Source organism: Coffea arabica, chromosome 1e (genome assembly GCF_036785885.1).
Source record: "Coffea arabica cultivar ET-39 chromosome 1e, Coffea Arabica ET-39 HiFi, whole genome shotgun sequence".
In the NCBI taxonomy this organism is placed as follows: domain Eukaryota; kingdom Viridiplantae; phylum Streptophyta; class Magnoliopsida; order Gentianales; family Rubiaceae; genus Coffea; species Coffea arabica.
Genome location: NC_092311.1, coordinates 42,361,044 through 42,373,501, shown reverse-complemented (window position 1 = coordinate 42,373,501; position 12,458 = coordinate 42,361,044). Strand labels below are relative to the sequence as shown.

The 12,458-nt window shown below is 36.5% G+C and overlaps 2 protein-coding genes across 5 annotated transcripts; one reads left to right on the top strand and one right to left on the bottom strand.

The window, feature by feature from the left end:
- Positions 1–968: 968 nt before the first annotated feature.
- On the bottom strand, positions 969–1,511 carry LOC140017916 (uncharacterized). The gene has a single exon (XM_072071498.1). The coding sequence runs from the start codon at positions 1,509–1,511 to the stop codon at positions 969–971; it is 543 nt and encodes a 180-aa protein (XP_071927599.1).
- Positions 1,512–5,255: 3,744 nt separating this feature from the next.
- On the top strand, positions 5,256–12,374 carry LOC113725499 (F-box protein At5g39450). 4 transcript variants are annotated; one of them, XR_011817299.1, is made up of 3 exons: positions 5,262–8,086; positions 11,466–11,678; positions 11,850–12,374. XR_011817299.1 is itself a non-coding variant. In XM_072056416.1 (2 exons), exons 1-2 carry the CDS (start codon positions 6,228–6,230, stop codon positions 11,550–11,552), a joined length of 1,863 nt encoding a protein of 620 aa, XP_071912517.1. In that variant the 5' UTR covers positions 5,256–6,227; the 3' UTR covers positions 11,553–12,374. The 4 variants fall into 4 exon arrangements, 2 of the variants coding, with proteins under 2 accessions (XP_071912517.1, XP_027104499.1); XR_003457350.2 differs by having other exon boundaries at positions 5,263–8,086; positions 11,466–11,548; XM_072056416.1 differs by having other exon boundaries at positions 5,256–8,086; positions 11,549–12,374.
- The last annotated feature ends 84 nt before the right edge of the window (positions 12,375–12,458 follow it).

Genomic DNA, 12,458 nt, shown 5'->3' with positions numbered 1-12,458 from the left:
AAAAATTTCTATATTTGCGGTGGTGACACTGATGGAGTTATTCTAGTTACAGCAAATAGTGTGCTATAAACACTCTTGCTATGCTGATGATGATGAGGTACTATTTTTCTGTGTTGCACCATAACTTTCTTAAGCTTAGACGGCTTTAATTTTTTACTGTTTCTTGGATGTTTCTCGTTTTAGAAACCTCAATTCCATGATATTTTCTGTGCTAATTGGCAGGTGGGAGGATACATAGCAGATTATGGTCAAGGGCAAACATTTGCAGCTTGTGAAAGGAGCTGGACAAATGGGTCCATTTGACAAGCATCTGAGTGCATTGGCAGCTAAACTGATCTGGTTTTGCTTTGTCATGTGACAATGCTAGTCAAGAAATGTGTTTCTGAGCTAGTGAAAAAATAAAGTATAAAGCCCTACCCCAAGCCGCTAGATCCACCTTTACTGGTAACATGCAGTGCATCTTAGGTAGGTTTTGTACCGTCGCAGGGATTAGTCTGACGTAGTAAGTCAAGATATCCACAAAAATAAGATAAAATAAAATAAAATAAGCTATAAAAATGTGAGCTAGTAGCAGTTTAATCTCACTATCCTACGATTACAATTACTACTTTTGCTTTGTCAAATGTAATATAGACATGGCAGTAGTACCTTATTAATTGTATCTGGAGAGACTAAAAAAAAAGTTCTTGTTAATAGTAAAGAAACACAATTATCACTCTGATTTTTTTTTCCAACAAACGTTAACATTTTTATAAATATTAACAATTGATAATACAAGAGTTAATTACAAAAAGGGGTAAATACCCCCCTATCTTTTCTGACTAAATCTAATAGCCATGTTGGGAAGGATTCTTCCCACTCAATATTCCTAATCAACTTGATTGCAAATTGAGCTAGCAAATGACTACAACCATTTGCAGCTCTGGGAACACGAGAATATGCAATAGTCAAAAATCTGTTTTAGATCCTCAATGTCTTCCAGGATTGTTTGTAAGATAACAATCCTGAACATTGCCTGTGTTAATTTGGCTTACAACACTTTTGCAGTTAGATTGGACCTCTATGTTTGTCCATCCTGCATCTTTTACCATTTCCAGTGCACTTCTTATAGCTAGTGCTTCCTCTTTAGCTGCTTCCCCTCTCCTACTTTCAGTGATTCCTTTCGCTTTCACAATCCCTCCACGCCAATTCCTAGCTATTATCCCCAGCTCTGTTCTTACCATTTTAGCTGAGATTGCTGCATCAGTATTTATTTTGATCACCCCTTCCTTAGGTGGTTCCCAACCATGTTGCAGCTGTTTGTCCACTTCTGATGAAGCATTTGTTCTTGTATCTGTTTCAGTCTCAGCTTCATATTCAGTCCATTCCTGCTGTGCTTTGTCTACTATCAGTTTTGTATCCACGTTCACACTCTGGAATGTCATCCTATTCCTAGCCTTCCAGATTTGCAATAATATATTGACCGTAAGCTTGATTCTGTCCATTCCTTGTTCCTTCTTAGCAGATTGCATCACTGCATCCTACCATCTCCATATGTTACTTTGCAACTCAGTTATCCCCTCCCAACTCACAGGAGCTATCCTCCACACCACTTGAGCCTTTGGACAAAAGAAAAATATGTGCTCAATGGTTTCAGTATCCTCACTGCAGCAATTACATAGGCTGCTTCCCTACCCAATTCTCTTATAGATGGCTTCATTACCTGGCAAGCTATTCTGCTGGCACCTCCAAAAAAATGTTTTAGCTTCATCTTGATGTTTAGACTCCATAGACTCTTCCACACACTGTTTCCTAATTTCCTAACTAGTTTCTGAGCCCAGTTCTATCCTTCGACTCTGAGTCTCACCTTTCACTTTTGCTACAGCATATCCAGTCTTCACTGTATACACACCAAATTTGCTATGTTTCCAGTAGAGTCTGTCTTTTCTTCTAAATAGACTGAGGGGAATGCTAGTTATGTATTCCACATCTTTTGCATTAAACCATTTTTGCAGGCAATCCGTCTTCCACTTCCCTCCCTCTATCAACTCATGAACATGACATAACTGGCAATCAGCAGGCCTTATAGTTAATACTCTTCCATTCTCCAAGCCAAGGATCCATCTATCCTGCCAGATCTTCACTCTCCTTCCATCTCCCACTCTCTTCCACAATCCCTTTTGCAATAACTCCCCCCCTTTGTGGATACTTTTCCAGCACCAGGATGCAGTATTTGGAGGGTTCTTCTCTAGCCACTCTTCATCTTTCATATATTTAGCTTTCAAAACTTTGTTTACTAACAAATTTGGATTGGTAATAACTCTCCATATTTGTTTTGCAAGCAGAGCTAGGTTGAAAGCTTCCAAGTCTCTAAAACCCAACCCTCCTTTCCCTTTAACTTCTGACAGTTTACCCCATCTAACCCAATACAACTTGTTTTCTTTATCCCCATCCACCCACCAGAATCTGGCAATTCTAGCACATATCTCCTTACACATACCTTTAGGTAATTTAAAGCATGACATAATGTATGTTGGCATTGCCATGAGAATTGATTTGATCAGAACCTCTTTCCCCCCATGACTAAGCACCTTCTGTTTCCATCCTTGTAACTTACTGTTTATTTTATTTTTCAGATATCCAAACACCTGGTTTTTAGCCCTCCCTATAGTCATAGGTAAGCCTAGATATTTTCCACTGTGTGCCTCCCTCATGCTATCCAAAGCCTCACTTATCTCCCCTCTTATCTGGTTGGGAGTGTTTCTGCTAAAAAACATTGTCAAAGTTAACTACCTGTCCTGATGCTTGTCCATATTGCTGGAGGATTTCCTTCACCTTCAGTGCTTCCTGCTTACTTGCTTTGCAGCAATAGTGAATCATCTGCAAAAACACAAGTGAGAGACCATAGGGCTATCTTTGCAAATTTTAATGCCAGTTAACTGCTTCCCTTCCACAACTTTCTTGAGTAAGTTAGAAAGCCCTTCAGTACAGATGATAAACAAGTAAGAAGATAAAGGATCCCCTTGTCGAATTCATCTGGAAGGCTTTATATATCCCACCTTATTCCACAATTATTCAGATTAAAGGAATAAGAGACTGTGGAAATACAAGCCATGATCCAGTGAACAAAAGTAGGACAGAATCCCATGTGCATCATAAGCCTTCCTAAAAATTTCCATTCCACCCCTATCACAGGCTTTAGACATATCTAACTTTAGGGTCATGAAGCCTAAAAATTATCACTCTGATGAAGCTATAGATATATTGCACTTTGGCCCGATCAGTGTTGAAAATGATCAAAACATGGTCTAGTGGATAGACTAAAGAAAAGGACGAGATAATTATTATACACACATGTATACTATCAATATAATTATATAACATATATTATAAATATATTAATATTATACTAATATATTATATAATATATATTTATAAATATATAAAATTATTATAAAATTATAAAAATATATATTTATAAGGTTGAGAGCAAATTATATAAATTTAGTGCAGAGAACAGGAGGAATTGAAAAAAATAAATGAGAAAGTTCCTTTGCACTATTTTTTGTTTTAAATTGGAGGTATATTTGAAATTCTTATTTTTATTTGGAGTAAACGATAAAGGTAATGATTGTAGTCTTCAAGTATACTTTTGATCAGCACATGTTGAAAAGCCTAAATTCTTTGCCATCAACTTTACTATATTGACTTTGAACATGACTTGAAAAACACATTAGAGGTTCACAGTGTGAAATAAACACATCCCATGTCCCACCTTTCTCTTTCTCTTAATAATAAAAAAAAAAACAGCACACTTAAAAAAATATAGAAGAATGGAATATTTATATGATTTTTCTGTTGTACTCTTTTGTTTTTGTGTTATGGGCAAGTTAAACCCAAGAAGTTGGAGGAAAAAAAATCAAAATGGAGAAAGTTAGCCAAGTTAATAGATATCCCACAATTAATAGCTTAGTTGGTTGCGCATAAAAGCTAGTTTGGATTGCATTTATTGGAGAGTTTTTGGAGAAAAATTACTACAACATTTTTTTTAGGATGTAATGTTTGTGGGGTAAAAAAGTTATTGAAAATTGTATAAAAAAATATCAATTACAAAATTGTGCTTGCCTCCTTGCTCGTGTGTTTGGCTGTATTTTTCCCTAAAAGGGATAGTAACAGTTGGTACTATCAAAACTTCTTTTAACTCGCCCAATATGGATAGTTATTTTTAAGACTTTTTGTAAGAAAATGTATTGTGGCGATTTGATGTATGCGAGATAAGAAGGTGATTAAGAAATGTATTCACGGAAAACGTAAAAAATTTTTTTGTAAAAAATTACAATCCAAACAAAAATTAAACCCATTTAGATAATCTCCTTATAAACCAGCTTGCTTGTTGCTTTAGATTAACCATTTGATATCCATATTCACTAATAAAACCTGTCGAATACATGCATCTAAATAGTTTTAAAAATCTTGAACTAAATTTTATTAAACTAAAATTTTGTTGCATCAAAACAAACACACTCATAAGAACAAAAAAAATAAATTACAACCATAGTTCAACAATGTCATCACATACAATTTGGAAATAAAAACATCACTTCAAAGACGGTGTTCAAATAGTCACGACCAAATATGAATAGCAAAATGATACACAATAACTTTGAAGATGGACTCGTGTATTCTTTATTCTAATCCCACAGCATGAAGTCTTGAACATTTTCAAGAACCTAAAAACCTACAAATCAAAGAACATTGAGAAAAATGAGGAGGATTTGACTCTTGTTTTTAGTAATTGCCATCCTATGGCGTAAATTATATAAATACATATGTATAAGTATCGAGATTTTAAGAATGTCTTATTAAACCCAATCTAATTACTTGTTACTGGCTTAACTTTTTTTAATATCAAATTTTAGTGAATAACCCTTTAGTCGTTTAATTGGATTAATCATTGAGTCGAGTATAAATTCTTCCGGATTATTCATCACTAACTTCTACTAATACCATGTTTGTTGGGTTCAAAGAGATTGATATGATTTGGAATGGATTGGAAATTTATAAGGTAATAGTTATAATTTTCTCATATCTAGTGTCTCTGTATCATTTAAATCTAATATTTTTGTGATATGTATGACGATATATTTCATAGATGAAATGATAATTTCAATCAAAAAAATTTCACCAATATAAAATTCTAACGAATAACCCATCAAATCACATAACCGGATCAATCCACAGTACCTAATTTCATTATAGTGCATATTTCACAAATGAAATGATAATTTCTATCAAAAAAATTCACCAATACAAAATTCTACCGAATAACCCATCAATTGAATAATTGGATCAATCCGCAGTATCTGATTTCATTTCACTCGATTCCATTCTATAGAAACTTGCTGTCCTTTCGCAATCAAGAAAATGGAAACGCAAGAAAATGGAAACGTGGGGAGTGCGTGCTGCCTAGTGGACCATATGTGCAGACAACGATTTTGGACTTGGGAAGGACTTTCATCTTCTACTTCCAAGTTTAACCACCATTATTAGCATTCAACATTCAACATTGTCAAGCTGGCCTGGCCTAGTTTGGAGGAGAGGGCCCCTCCCAAGTCCTACAGCAGAAACAGGACAGGGACAATTCTTATTCCAATGCATCTTTTGTCATCCTCAATAATTCCTTCTAAAATACTCCAGACTTCCAGCTTTGATCAATTATCTGGACATCATCCCTCTTCATATTGGGTGATGATTTCTGTCTCATTCATCTCCAAGCTTTCTTTTTTCCTTAATCAAGCTTAATTACCCCCTTTCTGAAGTTCAAGAAATTGAAGCATCTGGGGCATAGCAATTGGGCTTCAGCTGATTAGGGAAATCTTTCAAGAATCCAAGGCAAACCCTTTTGATGTTGTTCTCAAATTTTCTCTCAGTTGGATAAGCTGTGAGAATAGCTATAGCTATAGCTTTTTAAAGTATGTGCTACTCTTTTGATCTTGAAGAGGTATGAGCTATAGCTTTTTCAGTCTGTACTACTCTCGAGTTCCTGGAGGTTTTTAAAGTTATAGATTTTTTGTTTTTCCTTTATTTGTTGCGGGATTTGCAATTATATGCCCAGAAAAGAACATAGCTTTTGTTGCTGAAGTTTGAAACCTGAAAGGGTATGATTACATTGCTTTTTTCATGTACAAAAGGGGATTTTTATAGCTGAAGTTTGAAGCCTAAAAGAGAATTTGTGGTGTTGTTTTGTCATGTTGCCTGATCAGTGTGGATCTAGCTTGCTTCTGCATCTACCAGATGATGTTCTAATCATAGTCACCAGGTCCCTCACTCCCAAGGATTTATGTAATCTTGGTCTTTGCTGTCGAGGGCTGTGTGAATTAGTGACCTCTGAGAAGGTCTGGCTTGCACAGTGTGATAAGCTGGGGGTAGTTCCTTATAAGGATCTTAGTGAGTGGAGGAAAGGAGTTTCGTCCTACAAGGCGATTTGCCGGTTTCTTGTTGGTGTCTTTCCTCTGCTTGGAATATGGGTTCACCAAAATCCTGAGCTTGGCAATGTAGTTTATGTCATGCCTGGTTTTGTGTCGGTTGTTGGGTGCCGAATTATACCTCAAGAAATTGGACCTTTAGGGATTGAAGATGGCCCAATTTTATGGGCGCCCGTATTTGAGATTCTTTGTGATTTTGAGGGCTCTGCTGAATTTTTCTTGCATGGAAGGGAGAGAGACCATGACTATGTCTATCCTGGTTCACTCAAGGCAGTTGATAGGACTTGTAATGTGCTCTTACTTGAGGTTGAGCCTCGGCAGCAGAGGAATGGGGGTATATTGGCCCACAGCAAAAGTTTTGCCCATGATTTGGATAAGGATTTCTCACGGAAGATTTCTCGGTCGGATAGTGGTATTTCAAAGTCAAACAGAATTGTTGGACACAATGCCTCAATGGTGCCTTTTAGCAGAATGGCATTTGGTGATAGGAGAAAGCTTCTAGACCTTGTCACTGGTCAAGTCCGGCTGCAGGTCCCAGACGCAAAAAATTCACTCCTGTTTCCTCGTTTAAGGGGTGATGTTGATTTATCAGAGGATATAGCAATCCTATCTGAAAGAAGATTGCTGCTTATGCAGATGTATAATCTTGGTAGCAGCCCCAGTGATAGGAAAGCTGGTGCCAGATTGCTGTTGGATCCTACTCAATTAGAAATGAGTGAAATCAGAAAGAATATGAATTGTACACATGGCTGTGAAACTTCATGGTATGGTGATGGCAGCCGGACTCAGTGCATGAAAAAGAAAACTCTTACTGGATATTTCAGGGATAGTTTTAGGCATATGCTTGGGAAATCAAACTCAATTAATGGTAGCCGTGAGACATTGAAAAAGAATTTTTCTTCCGGGGGAAACAGACATGCACAGCTTCATGAGTTTCTGCATTCTGGTGACACAATAGGACTGACGTTACATGCTTCAACTGTGAAATTATCGTCTTACAGGGCATGGCCTAATATGCATGATAGTCGGTTTGCTCTTTACAAGCTGCCCATGCGGGAGCCAGTAGCAGGCCAAGAATATTCTGGTCTTTGGGGAGGTACATTTGGTTGGCCTCCTGGGCGGCCTAGCGAAGACAAGCTTGGAAAGGCTCTCTTTTTCCTTTTGCTCTCTTATGAGGAGTCACAGGGTCAGACTTTACTCATAGCTACCAAGATATTAGAAGGTACTCATTACGTTCTTCATCCAAATGGCTCTGCTATGTTCATAGTCAATATTGATGAATCTTCACTGGAGCCATTTCCTTGGGAGGCTGATGAAGATGGCCGTGTTCTTAACGTAGAGTGTGCTTATAATGGGGAAGGTATTGCAAATGGGTACGGTTTCAGATATCCTGGTTCAAAACCTGGCTCTTTATTTGTGATTCAAGATGGACTGCTCGCTTTTGTATGGAGGGAGTCTAAATCAGTTTTGACCTTACAGAGGCTTAACTTAGAGAAGCTTTTGAAGAAAGGTGAACGGATGCATGCACTACCTCCAGTTTCCAATTTCGCTTATCTGACCCGGTCCTATTCCAATGTGTTTGCTGCCTTCTCTAATTCTGCTAATAGTTTGTCTTCACAAAGGTATGCATTGTGAGCCCCACATTTTTTGCTTCTGTCTCATTCTTGTCTTAAGTTAATTGGAATATCTTGCTTGACAGTATGCCGATATAATTGTGTGTCGACAATCCTATTTTATGTGTTTAAGGTGGCTTATATTGTGTACATGTTTGCCAGTGTGCATCTGTCACAGCTATACCGTTTGATATGTAGTGCTTACTAAGAAACTTACTTTGCTGGCCTTCTACGCACTTTTCTTTGTTGTTTTAGCTGCATTTATGGCATTTTTAAATGCAAAACCTTATATTTAATTGACAATTCATCTATGTAGTTTTAGATTACACACTCAACCTCCTCCTGCCAAACAAGTATCTATCGCTCTCCCTAAACTATATATGTTTCTTAATCTGTGATTTTGTCGATTCTCAGTCATGTTGTGTATCACTTAATAGTAAAAAATATTTAGCAGGCAAAAAAAAATGTAGAAGTGGATATTTCCAGGCCAAAGGTGAAACTAACATTTAAGTAATCAGTCAAACCTATCTATAATTCTCACTCTGTCCCATCCCTTTTTTCTTTTTTTGTGTATATCTTTATTTTCCAGACTTTTGATTTTGTAACATTATAATCCCTTGACTCTAATCTTATAGTTGACTTCAAATTTGCTTTTCTTCTTCAGGGATCAACAATTAGTAGTAACCATGGGATTCTGTAGTCTGTATATCTGTATTTTCCGCACTCTTTTGATTTTGTAACATTATAATCCCTTGACTCTAATCTTATATTTGATTTCAAATTTGCTTTTCTTCTTCGGGGAACAACAATTAGTATTAACCATGGGATTCTGTAGTCTGCTATTGTCATTTAATTAGATTTGTAGAAGGTGGACACTGCATCTCTAATCAGACACCTTATTAACTGATTGCTTCGGGTGCTAGAAAAGGAAAAAAAACTAATTGTCTACCTAAGACAGAATATCTTGAGGATCAGAGGAGAGGGAACATAGAGATAATAGGCATAATCGGTTTTCAGAGGCATTCCTTCCTAAATAAGAAACTAATGAAATTGCTGCTAAGTTTGTGTGATTGTCTCAACCTACTGCATATTGGACAACAAGCTGCTCTATAAAACAAGGGAAAAAATGGATTTCATTTTCCTGTACCTCCAACATCTTCCAATTCTTTGTTGCTTTCTTCTTATTTTCTGCTTCCAAGTGCCATGTTTCCTATACTTTCTTTTGATATGTCTCTAGGCAAGCAAAATTTAAAAAGAAAGTTTAATGCTTGGCAAATTATGGAGCAGGGAAGAATATCCTTTGAGCATTGCTATTTTCTATATTATAACACAATTTAATGAACTTCAACACTACTTTAAGCTGCTGATAAGTTGTGAGAAGTTAGAATCAACAACTTTTCAGGAAAACAGGGTAGAGTAATTCCTTCTCTATCTGATGTTGAATCCTACACATCAGCAATCCACTTGAGGTAGTATAATGTTAACCTTAGGATCTTAAGCTTCTCTAACCCTGTATTACCTTATCAATATTATGGCTTTAAAATGGAATTAAATAGAAATTCCAGCTTTGTCCAGTGCTTAAACTGGTTGCAGTGACTGGACAGGAGAAACTTGGTTAGAGCACAATGAAGTGGTTAAGGATCTTTGAAAAATAAGATATCCGTTGTGTGAATAGCAAATTGTCAAAACTTGAAGTTAAAGAGTGATACTGCATGGTAATTCTATTTTCTTCTTATTAGCAGACAAGATAAAGCAAGTCTAACCTGTACTTTATACTTTGGTCGACCTCCTTTTCCCTCATCTTGTCCCGGTTTTTCATAATGATTTTTGGGGGGTTATTTACAAGTGTCTTGTGTTTTATCAGGGCAAAGAAAGAGCACATTAAGGGCTTTATTTTGTATTCCAAAATATAGAAAGTCATCATGTAAGAATTGAATTTAAAGTTGATGATACTCAAATAAAAGGGGTGTATCCCCAGAAATCAACTTTCACCTGTAATATTTTAGAAGTGAGACAACTATTTTTCTGTCTAATTTCCTAATAGCTGCCATGACTGTTTAATATCAGTATATGGGTACTTGTGGCATTTTCTTTTTCCTTTTTTTGGTGATTATTATTTCTTAAAGTTTCGATCTTTACACTCTTTTCAACCAAGGCTTTATGGTTTACCAGATTGAATCTTAAGATGCTTTCTGTAACAACTGTTTTGAGCATGTGTGGTCGTTGATTTGGATGGAGTACTATAGGTACAGTTATGTTGGTGTTAAATTTGGGAGTGTGAGAGAAGATGATATTGAGGAATTGGAGAGAGGAAGTAGTCCAGATGATGGAGAGAGAACTGAGGGTTCTCTGCAAGGGGGGAAGAACTATGGTTGAGAGAGGGGGAGAGATGAAGATATATGATCTTATTTAGAAGTCGATCTCTAAAGATTAATTTTTCTATCTAGCATTAAAGAAAAAAAAAGAATAAGTGTAACTATTTTTGTCTATATAATCCCTCTTTTGCCCTTAAGTGGCCTTCCATTGGGTTGCTTAGGTTTCCTTTACCAAGGTGAGAATCTTTTTGAATTCTTTCCATGATGATCTTTTTTTCCCCTCCTTAAAGCAATGCTTAATAGTAATTTTGGTACTGATTCTGGTTGAATTACTCCCTTCCTTCCAGAGTTGGCGCCAACAATTAGAATGGAATGAGACCTTTTCAAACATGGTGTTTGCTATTGTGTACATTTGGAATTTTTACCACGAAAAAGATACCTGTTGGACATAACCTGCTGTGCATGACAACTATACACTGAAGAACATAGTGGTGCCTGCCATAATCCATCATCATGGATTAGTGGATTGATGGAGGTACTGGCATTTGGAGGGAAGGGAGCAGGGTGGAAGGGAGTTGAAGGGAGTGCCATGGATGGTGGAAGGCAGTGAGAAGGATAGGGTTGGGGGGTGGGATGAAACTGGTCTTTGTCATAATTAGCTTTAGAGTAGGGAAGAAAATTGAGAAAAGAAGAAAACCAAAGGTAGGAACAAAAAGAATAGAGAAAGGAAACATATGTGAATTTACATTTATGATAATAGGTTCGAAGTAAATTCTTTTAAGGCTTTTTAGTGCTATAAAAAATTACATTTAAATTCTGAGATTTTATAAATTAGTCCCTGCATCATTTTAGCAATTTAGCCTTCACCCAAAGATAAACTGTTGAAAAATCAATAATAAACTGTATAGGATCACAAACATTAGAAACTGACTAGATAAGCATCAAAAGATGGAATTGCCTCACAATGCTGACCTTCATTTGTACTAGTGTTTAACATTTTGCAAAGTACCACCTGTTTAATCAATGAATTCCTGGTTTCTTTTAACACTTTAATCTTGAAACATGTTACTCAGAAACTAAGAGGTATATCAGTATCTGGAAAGTACTTCCCAGGGCTTCTTTTCGAGTTCTAATGTACCGGTCCTCCTATATGCAGGTAATGTCTTATACTGTAAATTTAGCATTGCCAACAATTCTGAGACAGCTTTGATTACTGTTGTTCAAGATTTGCAGCAAAGACGCTGATGCATGTAATGTATTTAGGGCAGGGTATGATGCTATTTGGGGTATGAGCAAATGCCAATTCCTGTTATACTTTAATGAAGCAATTTTCCAGTTGTTCTATGGTTGTCTAGATTAATAGCGCTGATTCTTCAAATATGTTAAAGTAATATTTAGTTTCGAGAGCTTGAATTTTTGGCATTGAATGTAAAGTCATCTTCTTTTACATCGTGTAGGTAATCATGGGTACCGTGCATGCTAGAGTGAAGTTGATTAAGCTGCAACATATCTCTCTCGGCTATATTCTGGAAAGGCAACGAGGATATACAGATAGTTAATGACTTCCAAAAGCACTTACTGATGTCGAGGGTCTACTATTTTTCGTGGGACATCATAATAACATTGAGAAGTTAAGCTGACCAGTACAAAATTCCCAATCTTGGTAGTAATACATAATTTGGTATCTGTCAATACAATCTTCCGTGTATTCTTGCATTTGTTGGGGTGTCTCCTTTGCTTTTGACAAGAGCTCCTAGTTTGGGAAGGAAGTTTGCTGTTAGAGAATGGTAGAAGTTCGAGTTTGTTGATTTTTCAGAGCACATGAAGGTGCTCATTCTGTACGTCTTCTAGATGATCAAATACAGTTGAGACAGAAAGTACCATGATGTAGATGTTATCAGAGTGACAATTCTGTTGAGATTTATATGTATACTTTCCAGAACAAAGTTGTCAATAATATGCTGCTCCTTGATTTTGCAACACTCCTAATATTCCCCACGTTTGAATTGTGGACCATTATGGATTCTGCCCAGCAGTTATAGCTCAACAGCTGAAGGTAGGCCTAA

Bases quoted from the DNA above. Each gene is read 5' to 3' on its own strand.
- LOC113725499 (XM_072056416.1), top strand. From the start codon at position 6,228: ATGTTGCCTGATCAGTGTGGATCTAGCTTGCTTCTGCATCTACCAGAT.
- LOC140017916 (XM_072071498.1), bottom strand. From the start codon at position 1,511: ATGCAATCTGCTAAGAAGGAACAAGGAATGGACAGAATCAAGCTTACG.